General features: G+C 46.3%; 1 protein-coding gene across 2 annotated transcripts in view; it reads right to left on the bottom strand.

Annotated features, from left to right (window-relative positions):
- Positions 1-4,056: 4,056 nt before the first annotated feature.
- Positions 4,057-17,484, bottom strand: part of TTC31 (tetratricopeptide repeat domain 31) — a 43,680-nt gene continuing 30,252 nt past the window's right edge. The window contains exons 12-16 of one of the 2 annotated variants that reach the window (XM_067468454.1): positions 17,328-17,460; positions 14,861-14,935; positions 14,557-14,659; positions 7,846-7,989; positions 4,729-4,842 (exon numbers count right to left, since the gene is read on the bottom strand). In XM_067468454.1, coding sequence (XP_067324555.1) covers positions 7,879-7,989; positions 14,557-14,659; positions 14,861-14,935; positions 17,328-17,460 — 422 coding nt within the window. In that variant the 3' untranslated portion in view covers positions 4,729-4,842; positions 7,846-7,878. Of the gene's footprint in view, positions 4,843-7,845; positions 7,990-14,556; positions 14,660-14,860; positions 14,936-17,327; positions 17,461-17,484 lie in introns of both variants that reach the window. The other variant, XM_067468453.1, reaches the window with a different exon arrangement.

Raw genomic sequence — 17,484 nt, forward strand, 5'->3', positions numbered from 1 at the left:
TCCATCTCTGCTGTGGGGGAGAGAGTGGCCTTCTTTTGGCCATCTCCATTTTGGACCCCCCCCCCCCCCCACTCTCCCGCAGCCCCCTTCCTTGGCCTTGGGGCAGGGCTTTTGTGAAACGGGTGTTGTGTTCGTTGTGTTTCTGTTTTGTTTTGCACTTGTGATGTATTAAAGAGACGTGTTGGACAAGGCAGGGCTCTTCGTTGAGTTTGCTTCAGTCTTCTCCCAAAGGGAGATTGGTGTTGAACCTGAACAGTACGGAGTGGACGAGGTAATAGGGGAAATGGGAGCCTAGTGTCTAGATCAGTGTTTCTCAACCTTTTCTGATGCCGCGACCCCTTAATCCAGTTCCTCGTGTTGTGGTGACCCCCAACCATAACATTATTTTCATTGGTACTTCATAATTGTAATTTTGCTACTGTTATGAATTGTAATGTAAATATCCGACATGCAGAGTGTATTTTCATTCACTGGACCAAATTGGGTGCAAATACTCGATATGTGGGCTTGGGGGGATTGATTTTGTCACTTGGGAGTTGTAGTTTCTGTGATTTATAGTTCACCTACATACAAAGAGCATTCTGAACTCCAACAACGATGGAATTGAACCAACCTTGGCACACATGACCTATAGAAAATACTGGAACGGTTTGGTGGGTATTGACCTTGAGTTTGGGAGTTATAGTTCACCAACCTCCAGAGAGCACTGTGGGCTCAAACAGTGATGGATCTGGACAAAATATTGGCACAAATACTCAATATGCCCAAATGTGAACAGTGGTGGAGTTTGGGGGAAATAGAGCTTGACATTTGGCAGTTGTAATTGCTGGGATTTATAGTTCACCTACATACAAAGAGCATTCTGAACTCCATCAACGATGGAATTGAACCAACCTTGGCACACATGACCTATAGAAAATACTGGAACGGTTTGGTGGGTATTGACCTTGAGTTTGGGAGTTATAGTTCACCAACCTCCAGAGAGCACTGTGGGCTCAAACAGTGATGGATCTGGACAAAATATTGGCACAAATACTCAATATGCCCAAATGTGAACAGTGGTGGAGTTTGGGGGAAATAGAGCTTGACATTTGGCAGTTGTAATTGCTGGGATTTATAGTTCACCTATAATCACAGAGCAGTCTGAACCCCACCAATGAGAGAATTGGGCCAAGCTTTCCATGCTGAACCCCCACAATTAACAGAAAAATACTGTGTTTTCTGATGGTCTTTGGTGACCTCTCTGACACCCCTCGCGACCCCCCAGGGGTCCCAACCCCCAGGTTGAGAAACACTGGTCTAGATCTATGGAAGTCATGCTCCCCATGCTCTATTCTGCTTTGGTTAGACCACACCTGGAATATTGTGTCCAATTCTGGGCACCACAATTCAAGAGAGATGTTGACTCTAAGCTGGAATGTGTCCAGAGGAGGGCAACTAAAATGATCAAGGGTCTGGAGAACAAGCCCTATGAGGAGCGGCTTAAGGAGCTGGGCATGTTTAGTCTGAAGAAGAGAAGGCTAAGAGGAGACATGATAGCCATGTTTGTGGCGCAGCTGGCTGAGTGTCAGCTGCATTAAGACCACTCTGACCAAAAGGTCATGAGTTCGAAGCCAGCCCGGGTTGGAGTGGGTTTCCAACCAATTGTGTGTAGCCTTTTGTCGACCTTTGCCATGCAACCTTTGCAACCCGAAAGACAGTTGCATCTGTCAAGTAGGAAAATTACGTACCGCCTTAAAGTGTGGGGAGGCTAAATTAACTGATTTATGAGGCCATAAAGAAGACTCCAGCAAAGCATTCCAGCGGGGAAGCATGCGGGGAATGCGGAAGCACTTCATCAGCATCACAGATGGACGAGGAAAGCGACAGCTCCCCTGGCGGCCAGAAAAAAGTTAAATAGTTAAATAAATTTTATTCCTTTGGTTATGTGTAATTTAAATAGTGGTTTAAGGATGGTAAGTATGTAGGATTGTGTTTTGTTGGAGATGGTGGCTTGGCGTTGGCTGAGTTGCCATAGCAACAGGGGCGGAGCCAACTGCCTCTTCATGGGGCAGCTGTTTTTGAAAGTCAGTCAGTAAGCCGGTGAGCTACTGGGTAGACTGAGTCTCTGGGTGGAGATTCAGGGAATGTGTCTGTAGCCGGTGTGCTATAGGGAAGACTGAGTCTCTGGGTGGAGATTCAGGGAATGTGTCTGTAGCCGGTGTGCTATAGGGAAGACTGAGTCTCTGGGTGGAGATTCAGGGAATGTGTCTGTAGCCAGTGGGCTATAGGGAATTCTGTTAAATAAGCCTTTTAGCTTATTTGTTATATTAGGACAGTTGTCCAGAAGGGTTACATCTGCTTATAGAAACTTCTTGAAGACTGTGCCTGAGATTACTCATGAAACCTTACTAATGTAACCAATCAAGATTTGTGCCTCTTGTGAAGAAACAGTTAAACATGTTATACTCCTGTTAAAATAAACTTGTTACTGTTTTCCTCAAGCCTTGCCTGATACAGTTTCTCTCAAGGCAAACAGCCTGCATAAGAAGTGGAGTCAAGCCAGGGACAGTGAACGCTACGCTATCAAATGAATAAAGCCTTCTGTAATCGATAGTCCCTTTATGAAATAGCTCCTAAGCCGATATTGATTGTTGCCCAGCTTTCCTCACACATTAGGTGGCAGTAAGCTTTAACCACGCTCCTTCACACCTAGTCTCCAGGGTAGCAGAAATGAAGCCTCCTCCCTCCTCCCTAGGACTTCCCACTCATTATGTTTCCTCTCCGCCTTTGCTTCTGATGGCTCCTCATAGGGCTTGTTCCCCAGACCCTTGATCCTTTGATCTGTGGGATAGACACTGAGAACTGGGAAGCCCTGGCCCTTGAGCGTTCCAGCTGGAGGTCAGCTGTGACCAGCAGTGCTGTGGAGTTTGAAGAGGCACAAAGAGAGAATGGAGGGTAAAAGAGAGAAACGTGCCAAGAGGAAGGCGCATGAAGCCAACCCCAACTGGAACCGCAATTGCTCTACTCTGAATTCAAGAACGGAAAACATAATGTTGGTGGGCAGGAAAAGAGATTGAAAGATGGGCTCAAAGCCAACCTTAAAAACTCTGGCATAGACACTGAGAAGCCCCGGCCCGTGGAATTTAAAGAGGCACGAATGGAGGGTGAAAGAGAAACGTGCCAAGAGGAAGGCGCATCGGGCTATATGGCCATGGTCTAGAGGCATTCTCTCCTGACATTTCGCCTGCATCTATGGCAAGCATCCTCAGAGGTAGTGAGGTCTGATGGAACTAGGAAAATGGATTTATATATCTGTGGAATGACCGGGGTGGGACAAAGGACTCTTGTCTGCTGGAGCTAGGGGTGAATGTTTCAACTGATCACCTTAATTAGCATTTGATGGCCTGGCAGTGCCTGGAGCAAACTTTTGTTGAGAGGTGATTATAAGTCCTTGTTTGTTTCCTCTCTGTTGTTGTGCTGTTCTAATTTTAGAGGTTTTTTTTAAATACTGGGAGCCAGATTTTGTTCATTTTCATGGTTTCCTTCTTTCTGTTGAAATTGTCCACATGCTTGTGGATTTCAATGAATTCTCTGTGTAGCCTGACATGGTGGTTATGAGAGTGATCCAGCATTTCTGTCTTCTCAAATAAAATGCTGTGTCCAGGTTGGTTCATCAGGTGCTCTGCTATGGCTAATTTCTCTGGTTGAAGTAGTCTGCAGTATTTACTTATTTTTGTGGACTGCTTTTTACTGCTACTGCTTTTAAATAACTTCAATGAACTGCTTGCATTTTACTCGGCTGTGTAGTGTTCAAAGTCAGAGGGCTTCCTGGCCTGGAGTGCAACACCTTGGGAGCATATTGGCAACAAGCAGATGAGGCAAGATAAAAGTGTCAAGTACAGAATCTGTAGCCAGATGAAGCAATGTTGGAATTGAGTCAAGACTTCGTCGCCTTGCCTTGGATAGATTCCTGTGTTAAGTGCCTTGTCCGATTCATGCTCAAGTTTTGGGGTTTTACCTTGGAAGATCCAGTATTTGTTTTCATGAACTCTGACGGAGTAATTTCCTGGACTATTTGTTTTTTAGTACTTTTATTGTCAACAGTGTAGAAAAAAACATGGCGGCAGCAGCAGCAGGTCCCGATCTCTGCACTGACTCAGTATGTATTGCACCACGCAACTCCGAACCACCCTTGTTCCCCACAAGGAGCCAAACCGCATTCACAAAGCCCTCTCTTCCCCAAATTATGCAGCAGGCCTGTGGCAGAAGGCCTTTGTTTGGCAAAGTCTTGGTGGGCTCGGCTCCTGCCTCCCTTAAGGCACCTTTGGGAGAAGGATCCCTGCAATGTGAAGGGGACGGGGACGCCTCAGCATAGACAAAGAGGCAGGCAGGAAGGCAGTCGAATGAGGGGTTTGAGGTATGCCTGCCCCAGGGAAGGAGGCTGAGAGGGCCTGGCCCTGTATGCTGACCCAATGGGCCCCTGAGATTAATTCCCACCCCCCAACTTGGGCAACTGAAGGGCTAATCTGACTCTATTTCCAACCCTCCTGCATCTTGCTCGGATATAAGCCAAAGCATGGCAGAGGGGGCAGAGCAGCACATGGGGCCAACTCATTCTAACTTTCCCCTGCCTTGTAAGCAAGTTTCCTGAGGTTGTAGATGCCTCGTCTTTGGCTCCAATGGACACCAGTGTCCTCCTTCCCAACACAAGAGCCCAACACAAAGGAAGAGCCAATGGACACCAGTGTCCTCCTGGTGCCAACCGACACCAGTGTCCTCCTTCCCAACACAAGAGCCCAACACAAAGCCCAGCAGCGTCTTTTCGGACAAGAGAAGTATCCAAGACTTCGGAGCCCGGTCCTGGGGAAGAGAGAGCAGAGAAAGGTTGCTGGCATTCAAGTCTTCCTTGGCCCCATTCCCTCCAGCGCATCGCTCCCAACACCACCACAGCCCTCTTGCTGTTTCAAATCCACAACCCTAGTGGGATTCTGACACCAGTTCTGGAGGTTCTAGACCACTGCTGCTTAAACCGTGGGTTCCGACCCCAAATGGGGTCCCCTTCACTCAATGTTGGGGTCCCAAAAAACTGTCAACAGTAAAAGGTTACTGAACACCATCTTCTGAATCTTTGTATCAGTGGTTTTCAACCTTCCTAATGCTGCAACCACTCAATACAATTCGTCATGTTGTGGTGACCTCCAATCAGAAAATTATTTTGCTACTGTTATGAACCGTAATATAAAATTTGATATGCAGGATGTATTTTCATTTACTGGACCAAATTTGGCACAAATACCCAATACACCTAAATCTGAACACTGGTGGGGTTGGGGGGAGGGATTGATTTTGTTATTTGAAAGTTGTAGTTGCTGGGATTATAGTTCACCTACAATCAAAGAGCATTCTGAACCCCACCACCGATGGAATTGAACCAAAGTAGGCGCACAAAGCTCCCACGACCAAAAGAAAATACTGGAAGGGTTGGGTGGGCATTGACCTTGAGTTTTGGGAGTTGTAATTGCTGGGGTGTATAGTTCACCTACTATCAAAGAGCATTCTGAATCCCACCAGTGATGGAATTGAACCAAACTTGGTACACAGAACTCCCACGACCAAAAGAAAATACTGGAAGGGTTTGGTGGGCATTGACCTTGAGTTTGGGAGTTGTAGTTTGTATACAAAACCCTATATGGTTCCAGCCCAGCGTATCTGTCCGAACGCATCTCTTTCTACGTCCCGCCTCGGAGTTTAAGATCTTCTGGGGAGGCCCTGCTCTCGGCCCCACCTCTATCACAAGTGAGATTGGTGGGGACGAGGAGCAGGGCCTTCTCGGTGGTGGCCCCTCACCTGTGGAACTCACTCCCCGGGGAAATTAGGTTATCGACATCCCTCCTCTCCTTTAGAAGGAAATTAAAAACATGGATTTGGGACCAGGCCTTTGGGTAATCTGGCGGATAGATAAGGCACAAGTGACAACTAGAATTGATGGATTGGACAATGTGGAATTTGAATTTACGGACTCTGAGCTGGTAAAAGGTGAGCACTAGATTATTTTTAGGGATTGTGATGTACAATGGATTGTTTTAATTACTGTTTAAATGTTTTATTTTTTATCTTGTTGTTGTGCCGGCATCGAATTGTGCCTTTTTGTAAGCCGCCCTGAGTCCCCCCTCAGGGGTTGAGAAGGGCGGGGTAGAAGTGCGAGAAATAAATAAACAAATAATAGTTCACCTACATCCAGAGAGCAGTGCGGACTCAAACAATGATGGATCTGGAGCACATTTGGCATGAATATTCAATATGTTCAAACATGAACACTGGTGGAGTTTGGTAGAAATAGACCTTGGCATTTGGGAGTTGTAGTTGTTGGGATTTATAGTTCATCTACAACCAAAGAGCATTCTGAATCCCACCGACGATAGAACTGGGCCAAACTTCCCACACAGAACTCCCCTGAACAACAGAAAATACTGTGTTTTCTGATGGTCTTTGGCGACCCCTCTGACACCCCCTCTCAACCAACCCAGGGATTCTGACCTCCAGGTTGAGAAATTGTGCTTTATAGGAATCTGTTGTGCTGCCTTGACAGCAGACTCTGAAGAAGGCGCTTCAGCTGTACTCCAGAAAAAGGAAATCCAGCTTGTTTAGCAAGCTTTGCAAATGCCGGTTTGTTATGAGGACATATACCATCTAGGACATTAAGATCATCTGGGGAGGCCCTACTCTCGGTCCCATCTGCATCACAGGTACATCTGGCGGGGATGAGAGACAAGTGGCTCTCAGTGGTGGCTCCTCAGCTGTGGAACGCCCTTCCTACAGAAATTAGATCGGCCCCCTCCCTATTGGCATTTTGGAGGAAAGTGAAGACCTGATTGTTCGAGCAGGCATTTGAATAGGCAGTGAAATGAATATAGGAATATGGAACAACGGATGATGAGATTGGATCTTGATTCTACTTTGAGACGCTAATGAGATGTTATATTGATGTTTAACTGTTTATTATGTTATTATGTTATTGTTTTAATTGTTTTTATGATTTGAGCATTGAATTTTGCTATTGTTAACCGCTTTGAGTCGCCCAAGGGCTGAGAAAAGCGGTATATAAATGAAGTAAGATAAAGGTAAAGGTTGTCCCCTGACATTAAGTCCAGTCATGTCTGACTCTGGGGTGTGGTGCTCCTCTCCATTTCTAAGCCGAAGAGCCAGCGTTGTCCATAGACACCTCCAAGGTCATGTGGCCAGCATGACCGCATGGAGCGCCGTTACCTTCCCGCCGGAGCGGTACCTATTGATCTACTCACATTTGCATGTTTTCGAACTGCTAGGTTGGTAGAAGCTAGGGCTGACAGCGGAAGCTCACACCGCTCCCTGGAATCGATCCTGCAACCTTTTGGTCAACAAGCTCAGCAGCTCAATGCTTTAACCCACAGCGCCACCGGGGGGAGGGGGGGGGGCGTATAAATGAAGTAAATTAATAAGTAAATAAAGAAATGTATGGTTGTTTACACTGATTTCATATTTGTATACCTAAGGCCACATAAAAATTTCTCAGGTCAAAAGGGATCCCCAAGTGGAACGGTTTAAGGGGCCGACCAAGGGCAAGATGGATGGATGGCATCCTTGAAGTGACTGGACTGACCTTGAGGGAGCTGGGGGTGGTAACGGCCGACAGGGAGCTCTGGCGTAGGCTGGTCCATGAGGTCACGAAGAGTCGGAGACGACTGAACGAATGAACAGCCAGCAGGCTAGACAAGGCAGGCTTCCCCGCACGACCAGCAACTGGACCTCTATGCTTATTCTGAAGCCTTTCCTCCACACAACCCCACCCACGCACTCACCCACCCACCCACCCACCCACTTTACCTTTGGCAGCCACCGTGACCCAGAAGCCCTTGCTTATGCCTTTGGAGGCTGACGGATGGCCCCAGGAGCCTTGACGGGGGGTGGCGTGGCATGGACTGGGTGCTTGAGCTGCAGCACAATCTTGTTTCCTTCCACTTCAACGTTCTGCATTTGGGGGGGGGGGGTAGTAAAAAGGGAGAAGCAAACAAACCCTTTACGGTCAGAGGTGAAGTCGGACAAAGCCCCTCCCCAACTGTCAATGAAATGTTGCTTCTTCAACTGTGGGTCCCTGACACCAAATGGGGCTCCCTTAGCTCAATGTTGGGGTCACATAAAATCTGAGAAAACTAAAAGGCTCCTGGATGCCACCTAGTGGATGTCTTAGGGCATTTGCATGAATCTGTTAACGACAACATGCACTGTTTACAGTGGATTCTGCAGTAGATGCTTCAGTTATACTCCACAAAAAGGAAAATCAGCTTTTAAAATTAAAATTACAACAGCAAAACAGCAGAGAGGAAACAACCAGGCACATCTTAACACCTCTCAACAGGGGATTTTCCCAGGCTCAGGCAGGCCTTCAAATGCTAATGAAGGTGGTCAGTTGAAACATTCACACCTAGCACCAGCAGAGACGAGCTCCTTGCCCCACCCCAGTCATTCCACATATATATAAACCCATTTTCCTAATTCCAACAGACCTCACTACCTCTGAGGATGCTTGCTATAGATGCAGGCGAAATGTCAGGAGAAATGCCTCTAGAATATGGCCCTATAGCCCGAAAAAACCCACAAGAACCTAGAAAATCAGCTTGTTTAGCAAGCCTTGCAAAGGCTGGTTTGTTATTAGTAGATGTCTGATGTTCAAACCTACCCTCAGCCTCCTTCTATACTACCATATAAAATCCAGATTCTCTGGTTTCAACTGGATTATATGGCAGTCACCAGGCAATCCTTTGCAAGGCCAGACATACAGCTGAATGGTGTAACATTTGAAAATGTGGACCATTTCTGCTCCCTTGGCAGCCACCTCTACACAAAAGTCAACATCGATACTGAAATACAACACTGCCTAAGCTCTGCGAGTGCAGCATTTTTCTGAATGAAGCAGAGTGTGTTTGAGGACCGGGACATCCATAGGGAGACCAAAGGGCTTGTTTATAAAACCACTGTCCTCCCAACCCTGCTCTACCCCTGCGAAACGTGGACTGTCTACAGACGTCACACTCAACTCCTGGAACGATTCCATAAGAATTGCCTCTGAAAAATCCTGCCAATCTCGTGGAAAGAAGACAGGTGGACAAATGTTGGATCTTCTGGGGGGGGGGGGCTGCTCTCGGTCCCACCACCCTTGCAGTCGCGCTTGGTGGGGACAAGAGACAGGGCCTTCTCGGTGGTGGCTCCCTGGCTCTGGAACTCCCTTCCACTGGAAATTCGATCTGCCCCTTCCCTCCTGACTTTCAGGAAATTACTAAAGACCTGGCTCTGGAATGTGGCTTTTGATGAATCTTTAATGAACTGTGACTACGACTACGACTACGACTGCGATTGTATTGACTTTTGGCCTGGGTAATTGTAATGATGATGTTTTATTGTTATTTTACTGTGTTGTTTTAATCCTTAATGATGTTGCACTTGGTTGTATTTGTATATTTTGTAATTGCATATATGCTGTAAACCGACCTGAGTCCCTCGGCTGAGGTGAGAAGGCCGGTATAGAAATCTTCCAAATAAATAAATAAATAAATGTCAATGTGTTGGAAGAAGAAGCAAAGACCACCAGCATTGAAGCGATGGTCCTACGCCATGAACTCCGCTGAACCGAATGTCACGTAGTCCAAATGCCCAAAGATCATCGTCTCCCAAAGCAGTTACTGGTGAGACTGTTTTTATTATTTATTGTTTTAATGATTGCTTATGTACTGTCTAATTATGATTTATGTTCAATTGTCGTTTTATTATCGTGGTTGTTATGGATTGGCATCGCGTCAGTGTCCAATGTATGGCATTGAAGTTTTGCCAGTTACGTGTAAACCGCTTTGAGTCCACCTAGGGGTGAGAAAAGCGGTATAGAAATACTGTAAATAATACTCCCAACTCAAGAACGTATCTTGGGAAGTCTGACTTGGCCACGGTGGTACACGCTCTGGTCACATCCCGCCTTGACTACTGCAACGCTCTCTACGTGGGGCTGCCCTTGAAGACGGCCCGGAAGCTCCAGCTAGTCCAGCGCGCGGCAGCCATGTTACTAACAGGAGCGGGACGCAGGGAGCATACAACGCCCTTGTTGTTCCAGCTCCACTGGCTGCCAATATGCTACCGGGCCCAATTCAAGGTGCTGGTGTTGGCCTACAAAGCCCTAAACGGTTCCGGCCCAAAATACCTGTCTGACCGCATCTCGGCCTATGAGCCCACGAGAATTTTGAGATCGTCCGGGGAGGCCCTTCTCTCGATCCCGCCTGCCTCACAGGCACGCCTGGCGGGGTCGAGGGACAGGGCCTTCTCGGTGGTGGCCCCCCGGCTGTGGAACACCCTCCCTGTGGACATCAGAGTGGCGCCCTCTCTTATGACATTCCGCAAGAGATTAAAGACGTGGTTGTTTGAGAAGGCGTTTGAGTAAGTGCTGTAACAATTGGCAATGACGACTGGAACGGAACATGGATAACGAGATTTGGATTGTGATTCAATGATGAGACGTCGCGAATGATTTAGTGTAATTGTATTATGGATAGTGATGTTGTTTATTGTTGTTGTGATATTGCTTATGTTGTAATGGTCCCTGATTTTATATGTTGTACACCGCCGTGAGTCGCCCTAGGGCTGAGAACGGCGGTCTACAAGTGCAGTAAATAAATAAAATAAATAAATAATAACGGAAAACGGAATGTTGGTGGACAGGAAAAGAGATTTAAAGATGGGCTTAAAGCCAACCTTAAAAACTGTGGCATAGACACTGAGAGACAACTGGGAAGTCCTGGTCCTTGAGCGCTCTAACTGGAGCCCTGGAAACAGCAGCAAAAAGCTCACAATATGGTTCTGATATGTGGATGACACTGTCAATGTCACCATTTGGAGCCGTGGAGAACTCAACAAGTTCCTGGACCACCTTAACAACATCCACCCAAACATCCAATTCAACATGGAAAAAGAAAATGAAGGAAAACTGCAATTTCTAGATGTCCTAATCATCCGCAAACCAGGTCAATAATTGAGCCACACAGTTTACAGAAAACCTACACACATGGATAGAAACCTAAACAAAAACTGCAACCATCACCAAGTCAAAAAAGAAGCACCATTAAAGCCTTGGCAGACCAGTCAAAAAGAATCTGCGAAGCCCACCTCCTCCAAGATGAACTGAACCACCTCAACTGGGCTTACAGGCCAATGGAGACTCCACCTCAGACATCAGAAGAATCATAGAATCATAGAATCAAAGAGTTGGAAGAGACCTCCTGGGCCATCCAGTCCAACCCCATTCTGCCAAGAAGCAGGAATATTGCATTCAAAGCACCCTCGACAGATGGCCATCCAGCCTCTGTTTAAAAGCCTCCAAAGAAGGAGCCTCCACCACACTCCGGGGCAGAGAGTTCCACTGCTGAACGGCTCTCACAGTCAGGAAGTTCTTTCTCATGTTCAGATGGAATCTCCTCTCTTGTAGTTTGAAGCCATTGTTCCATTGCGTCCTAGTCTCCAGGGAAGCAGAAAGGAAGCTTGCTCCCTCCTCCCTGTGGCTTCCTCTGAGAAGAGCTGCAAGATAATCGAGAAGAGGCCACGAGAGTCAAGACAGAGACCCACCCAGAGGGAAAGGGTTCTTGCCAGACATAAAGGGAAACACTGACCGCAGAGGGAAGCTGATGAGGAAACACGACATACAAACTATCTACAGACTCATTAAGAAAATCCAACAAATGCTCCATTCAGCAAAGGACAAGAGAGATCCTCTCACTTCTGCAGGAGTCTACCAGATACCATGCAGCTGTGGACAAGTCTCCATCGGGACTACCAAACGCAGCAGCATTGACCAAAGACGAATCAAGGGACATGAAAGGCACGGAAGACTACTTCAGCCAGAGAAGTCAGCCATCGCAGAGCACCTGAGGAACCAACCTGGACGCAGCAGATTATTGGAGAATACAGAAACACTGGACCATTCTCACAACCACCATGTCTGACTACACAGAGAAGCCAGCCATTGAAATCCACAAGAAGCATGTGAACAATTTAAATAGAAAGGAGGAAACCTGAAAATGAACTAAATATGGCTCCCAGTAACTCTAAAATCAGGACAGTAAACAAAGAGGAACACTCTGAAAACAGGGGAATTCCAGACAGGAAACAATCAGGGCCAGCTAAGAGCTCCCAACAAAGGCTGAGAGGAGATATGATAGCCATGTATAAATATGTGAGAGGAAGCCACAGGGAGGGAGCAAGCTTGTTTTCTACTTCCCTGGAGACTAGGACAAGGAACAATGGCTTCAAACTACAAGAAAGGAGATTCCCTCTGAACATGAGGAAGAACTTCCTGTGAGAGCTGTTCAGCAGTGGAACTCTCTGCCCCGGAGTGTGGTGGAGGCTCCTTCTTTGGAAGCTTTTAAACAGAGGCTGGGTGGCCATCTGTCAGGGGTGATTTGAATGCAATATTCCTGCTTCTTGGCAGAATGGGGTTGGACTGGATGGCCCAGGAGGTCTCTTCCAACTCTTTGATTCTAGGATTCCGCCAGGCAGGAAGCAGCCAGGCCTTAAAGCTGCAAGGCATTGCAATACTAATCAAGGTGATTAATCGCAACGTTCACACTTGCCTTCAAGAGACAAGAGTTTTTTCTCCCACCCTGGACATTATTCCACAGATATATAAACCCCATTTTCCTAGTTTCCAACAAACCTCACAACCTCTGAGGATGCCTGCCATAGATGTCAGGAGAGAATGCTTCTGAAACATGGCCAGACAGCCTGGAAAACTCACAGCAACCTAGCGATTCCAGCCATGAAAGCCTTGGACAACACCATGCAGGAGACAGCTAGATACCTGGCTAGATACCTGGACCCTTGTTTTCCTATATAGAGATGGAGTTTGGTAACTTTTAAAACTCGAGTCTCCTCCTTTGATTACAAAAGCTCAGTCTTTAGGAGGAGCCTGAAAACATGGTTGTTCCAGTGTGCCTTCCCAGAATAAGGAAAACTCTTAGCAATATGTCCTCAAATGCACTTTAATACTGATTTAGGATTGTTTACGCGCCCTCATCTTCCTTTGAAAACCCTTCCTTTGAAAATCCTTTGTTCCAGTGTGCCTTCCCAGAATAATGATCCCATAGCACTTTGTCCTCCAAAGCACTTTATATTGTTTTAGGTCTGCTTGTATGTTTCCACAAACTGCCCCATCACTTTTTCGCCCATGTCCAGCATTATTTTTAAATTTTAATTACATTCGGCCTACCCATAGATTTTAAAGTGTGTTGTCCTACTGCTGATGCTTATGTTATTGTTTTGTTTGATTTTAATTGCTTGTATTGTTGTTGTTATTGCTTGTATTGTTGTATTCTGGGCTCGGCCTCATGTAAGCCACACCGAGTCCCCTGGGGAGATGGTAGCGGGGTATAAATAAAGTATTATTATTATTATTATTATTATTATTATTATTATTATATCCTAGTTTACCTTACCTTGTTTCATGCCCAGCATTTTTAAATTTTAATTACTACATTTGGCCCGGCCATAGGTTTTTAAATGCTGAATGCTATTGTTATTGTTTATTGCTTATTGTGTATTTTTTGTTTTTGAGTTTTATTTTAACTGTTTGTATTGATTATTTGTTATTGCTTTTGTTTATTGATGTGTTGTGGGCTTGGCCTCATGTAAGCCGCACCGAGTCCCTTGGGGAGATGGTAGCGGGGTACAAATAGCACAATTCAAAGTGCTGGTGTTAACCTATAAAGCCCTAAACGACTTCGGCCATGTTTACCTCTCCGAACGTATTCTCCCCTATGAACCATCAAGATTATTAAGATTGTCTGGAGAGACCCTGCTCTCAGTCCCACCGGCCTTGCAAGCGCGTCTGGTGGGGACGAGGGACAGGGCCTTCTCGGTAGTGGCCCCTCAGCTCTGGAACTCTCCCCCACTGGAGATCAGAACCACCCCGTCTATCCTGACACTTAGGAAACAGGTGAAGATGTGGTTATGGAGACAGGCACTCCACGAGTGAGCCAACACCCTGAGATATGGATGGAGGATGATGAGCAACAATTTTAGTGTGACGACTGACCATTATAGTTATTGATTGTAATTGCTGTTTTAATGTTTTACTGTAATATGTATTACGATGTTTTATTGATTGTATGTGATATTATGGTTGGAAACCGGTCTGAGTCCCTCAAAAGAGGTGAGAAGGTCGGTATACAAAACTTTTAAATAAATATATATATATATATTTACTTATTTATTTAAAAGTTTTGTATACCGACCTTCTCACCTCTTTTGAGGGACTCAGACCGGTTTCCAACCATAATATCACATACAATCAATAAAACATCGTAATATACTCATTTCAACAGAGCAGAAGCTTCCAAACACAGCAGGAGCTAATAATATATATATATATATATATATATATATATATATATATATAATTAGCTCCTGCTGTGTTTGGAAGCTTCTGCTCTGTTGAAATGAGTATATTTTGCTGCTGCTTATTTTCCCTGCTCTTCACTTTCACAACCGTCCAATACCACGTACCTGTAATGCTGCAAAGGCGGCTTCGGCTGCTTCCCGGCGCGTGTAGTTGACGAAGGCACAGAACCTCTGAGGGAGGCGGCGGATGGAAGCGATGGGCCCAAACCTGCCCCCCAAGGAGAGGAAGCGTCACTCTGCCTGTAAGGTTGCCCTGGGCCACAGGGAAGGGGGGCACTGTGGAAAAGGACCCCCCTGTTGTCCAGGCAGCCCTTCTGCTTTCTTGTCATTCTGGGGTGAGTGTACCTGCACATTTGCAGCCTAGGGAGAAAGATCTGGCCCAGAAGCAAGGAAGAGGGTGGATACTTACGGCTGGAAGTAGCGGAGCAGGGCCTCCTCAGTGACTGCTGGGACGAGGTTCCCCACCCACACGGCAAACCACTTCCTGAAACAAGAGTCAGCTAGTTATTCTTCTCATTGCAGGGAATCATAGAATTGGAAGAGACCTCATGGGCCATGCAGTCCAACCCCATTCTGCCAAGAAGCAGGAACATTGCATTCAAATCACCCCTGACAGATGGCCATCCAACCTCTGTTTAAAAGCTTCCAAAGAAGGAGCCTCCACCACACTCCGGGGCAGAGAGTTCCACTGCTGAACGGCTCTCACAGTCAGGAAGTTCTTCCTCGTGTTCAGGTGGAATCTCCTCTCTTGTAGTTTGAAGCCATTGTTCCATTGCGCCCTAGTCTCCAGGGGAGCAGAAAACAAGCTTGCTCCCTCCTCCTCCCTATGACTTCCTCTCACGCATTTATATATGGCTATCATATCCCCTCTCAGCCTTCTCTTCTTCAGGCTAAACATGCCCAGCTCCTTAAGCCGCTCCTGATAGGGCTTGTTCTCCAGACCCTTGACACTAGCTTTGGCCCACTGACAGTAACAGGCTTCGGCCTACTCACTCTCCTCAGGACGACACTAGCTTTGGCCCACTGACTCTAACAGGTTTCGGCCTACTCGCTCTCCTCAGGACGACGCTAGCTTTGCCCACTGACAGTAACAGGCTTTGGCCAACTCATTCTCCTCAGGATGACACTAGCTTTGGCCCGCTGACTCTAACAGGCTTTGGCCTACTCACTCTTTTCAGGACGACACTAGCTCTGGCCCACTGACACAACAGGCTTCGGCCTATTCATTCCCCTCAGGACGACACCAGCTTTGGCCCACTGACAGTAACAGGCCTTGGCCTACTCACTCTCCTCAGGATGACACTAGCTTTGGCCCACTGACTCTAATAGATTTCGGCCTACTCACTCTCCACAAGACGACACTAGCTTTGGCCCACTGACTCTCACAGGCTTTGGCCTACTCACTCTCCTCAGGACGACACTAGCTTTGGCCCACTGACTAACAGGCTTCGGCCTGTAAGGGATCACGGGTTTAGGGTGTGGGGTCCCTTTTCAAAGAAATCCACAGAGTCCAATTGGTTCATGTAAGACACCATTTAATCAATTTGATCAACATGAGACGGACAGAAGCACTTCTGTTTGTGCTTTCCAAGACTGCCGCCTCCTCCTCTGTTTTTGCTGATCTTTATACTCAAGTAATAGGTCATGGAAAGTACTTTCTTTCCAGCCCCACTCCCTTGACCTTTTGATGGAAAGTACCTTCTTGTACCTGCAGACTCTGCGCTTAACCACAACCTTTGGCTTAACCACAACTCAACTTCCTATGTAAGCTCAACTTTGTATGACCTCTACATGTCACATCTTGTTTCTTAAAAACATTTTCTTCCGTGTTGCTCTTTTTCTACAAAGAAAGGGTATACTTCTCTTTTGCTGTTAATTTCATTCAAAGCCCCTTGCTTAGCATTTGCAAATTTCACTCAAAGACCATTTCAAGGCTGTAGTGAATTTGTTGATCTATGTTAAATTTTTGATGTATAGCTCTATGTTGCAATGTGGCAGAATTGGCTCAAATAGGGTAGAAACAGTAGAGGCAAGATTAATTTGCATATGTGCAGCCGATTGGTCGTATGCAGATGAGTGTAGGCCAGGATTTGAAAAGGCCACTGAGCCAGAATGGCAGTTGGGGGAAGAGAGCTGAACTTTCCAAAGGGGCGGAGTTAATTTTAAAAATAGGCAGTTAGAGAGTCAAAAAAGATCAGTTAGGGATTCCTGTTTGTGAGGTACAGTTAGGAACTTCTGTGAGAGAAAAGCAGTTAGGAAAATGGAGCTCTAGTTTTAAAGAAAACAAAGAAGTGCCAGTGTTGTTTAAGGCAGAATATAGCTCTGTCAAGAGTGTATGAAAAAGTAACATATTTGTTGATGTGAAACAGTTGAAGTTTGATAGGAAAAAATTAACCAAGTGAATGATATTGAATGTAAGACTCAAGACTGTAACAGAACACACAAATGTAACCATAAGCATTGGAGCCAGAAGTTATAAATAAACTTTGTTACTTCGTTTATTACAAGAGTGTCTCAAGCCTGTGATATAAAGCCTCAAGGTAAAGGCTCACAAGAAAGCCTCAGCCAATTTTAAAGGGAAATTGTTTCCGTACAAGGCAGTAAAAAGATTTAAAAAGAAAATATTCCCACCCCCACCCCCCCTCACATTATGGCACATAAAAAGGCACCTGTGAAAGGACTGAAGTAGTGAAACGTCGTCTCACAGGCCTACTCATTCTCCTCAGGACGACACTAGCTTTGGCCCACTGACTCTATCAGGCTTCGGCCTACTCACTCTTTCAGTGCTTGACTCACGCTTTTGTAATCAAAAACGTGGGCCCCACTTCCCTCCAACTTAAGCCGCTTCCCCGCTGTCATTCCAATCAGACACTCACTTGGCCGGCTCCTGAGACGCTGAAAGCTGGACCACTTTGCCCTGTGAGTTGGTGACCATGAATGGCGCCAGGTGCCCTCCGGCCTGGGCACTGCTGTTGTTGCTTGGGACAGGTTTCCTTCCTTGCTGCACACCTGGCCCAGAAGACAAAGGGAAGG

Source organism: Anolis sagrei, chromosome 5 (assembly GCF_037176765.1).
Source record: "Anolis sagrei isolate rAnoSag1 chromosome 5, rAnoSag1.mat, whole genome shotgun sequence".
Lineage (NCBI taxonomy): Eukaryota > Metazoa > Chordata > Lepidosauria > Squamata > Dactyloidae > Anolis > Anolis sagrei.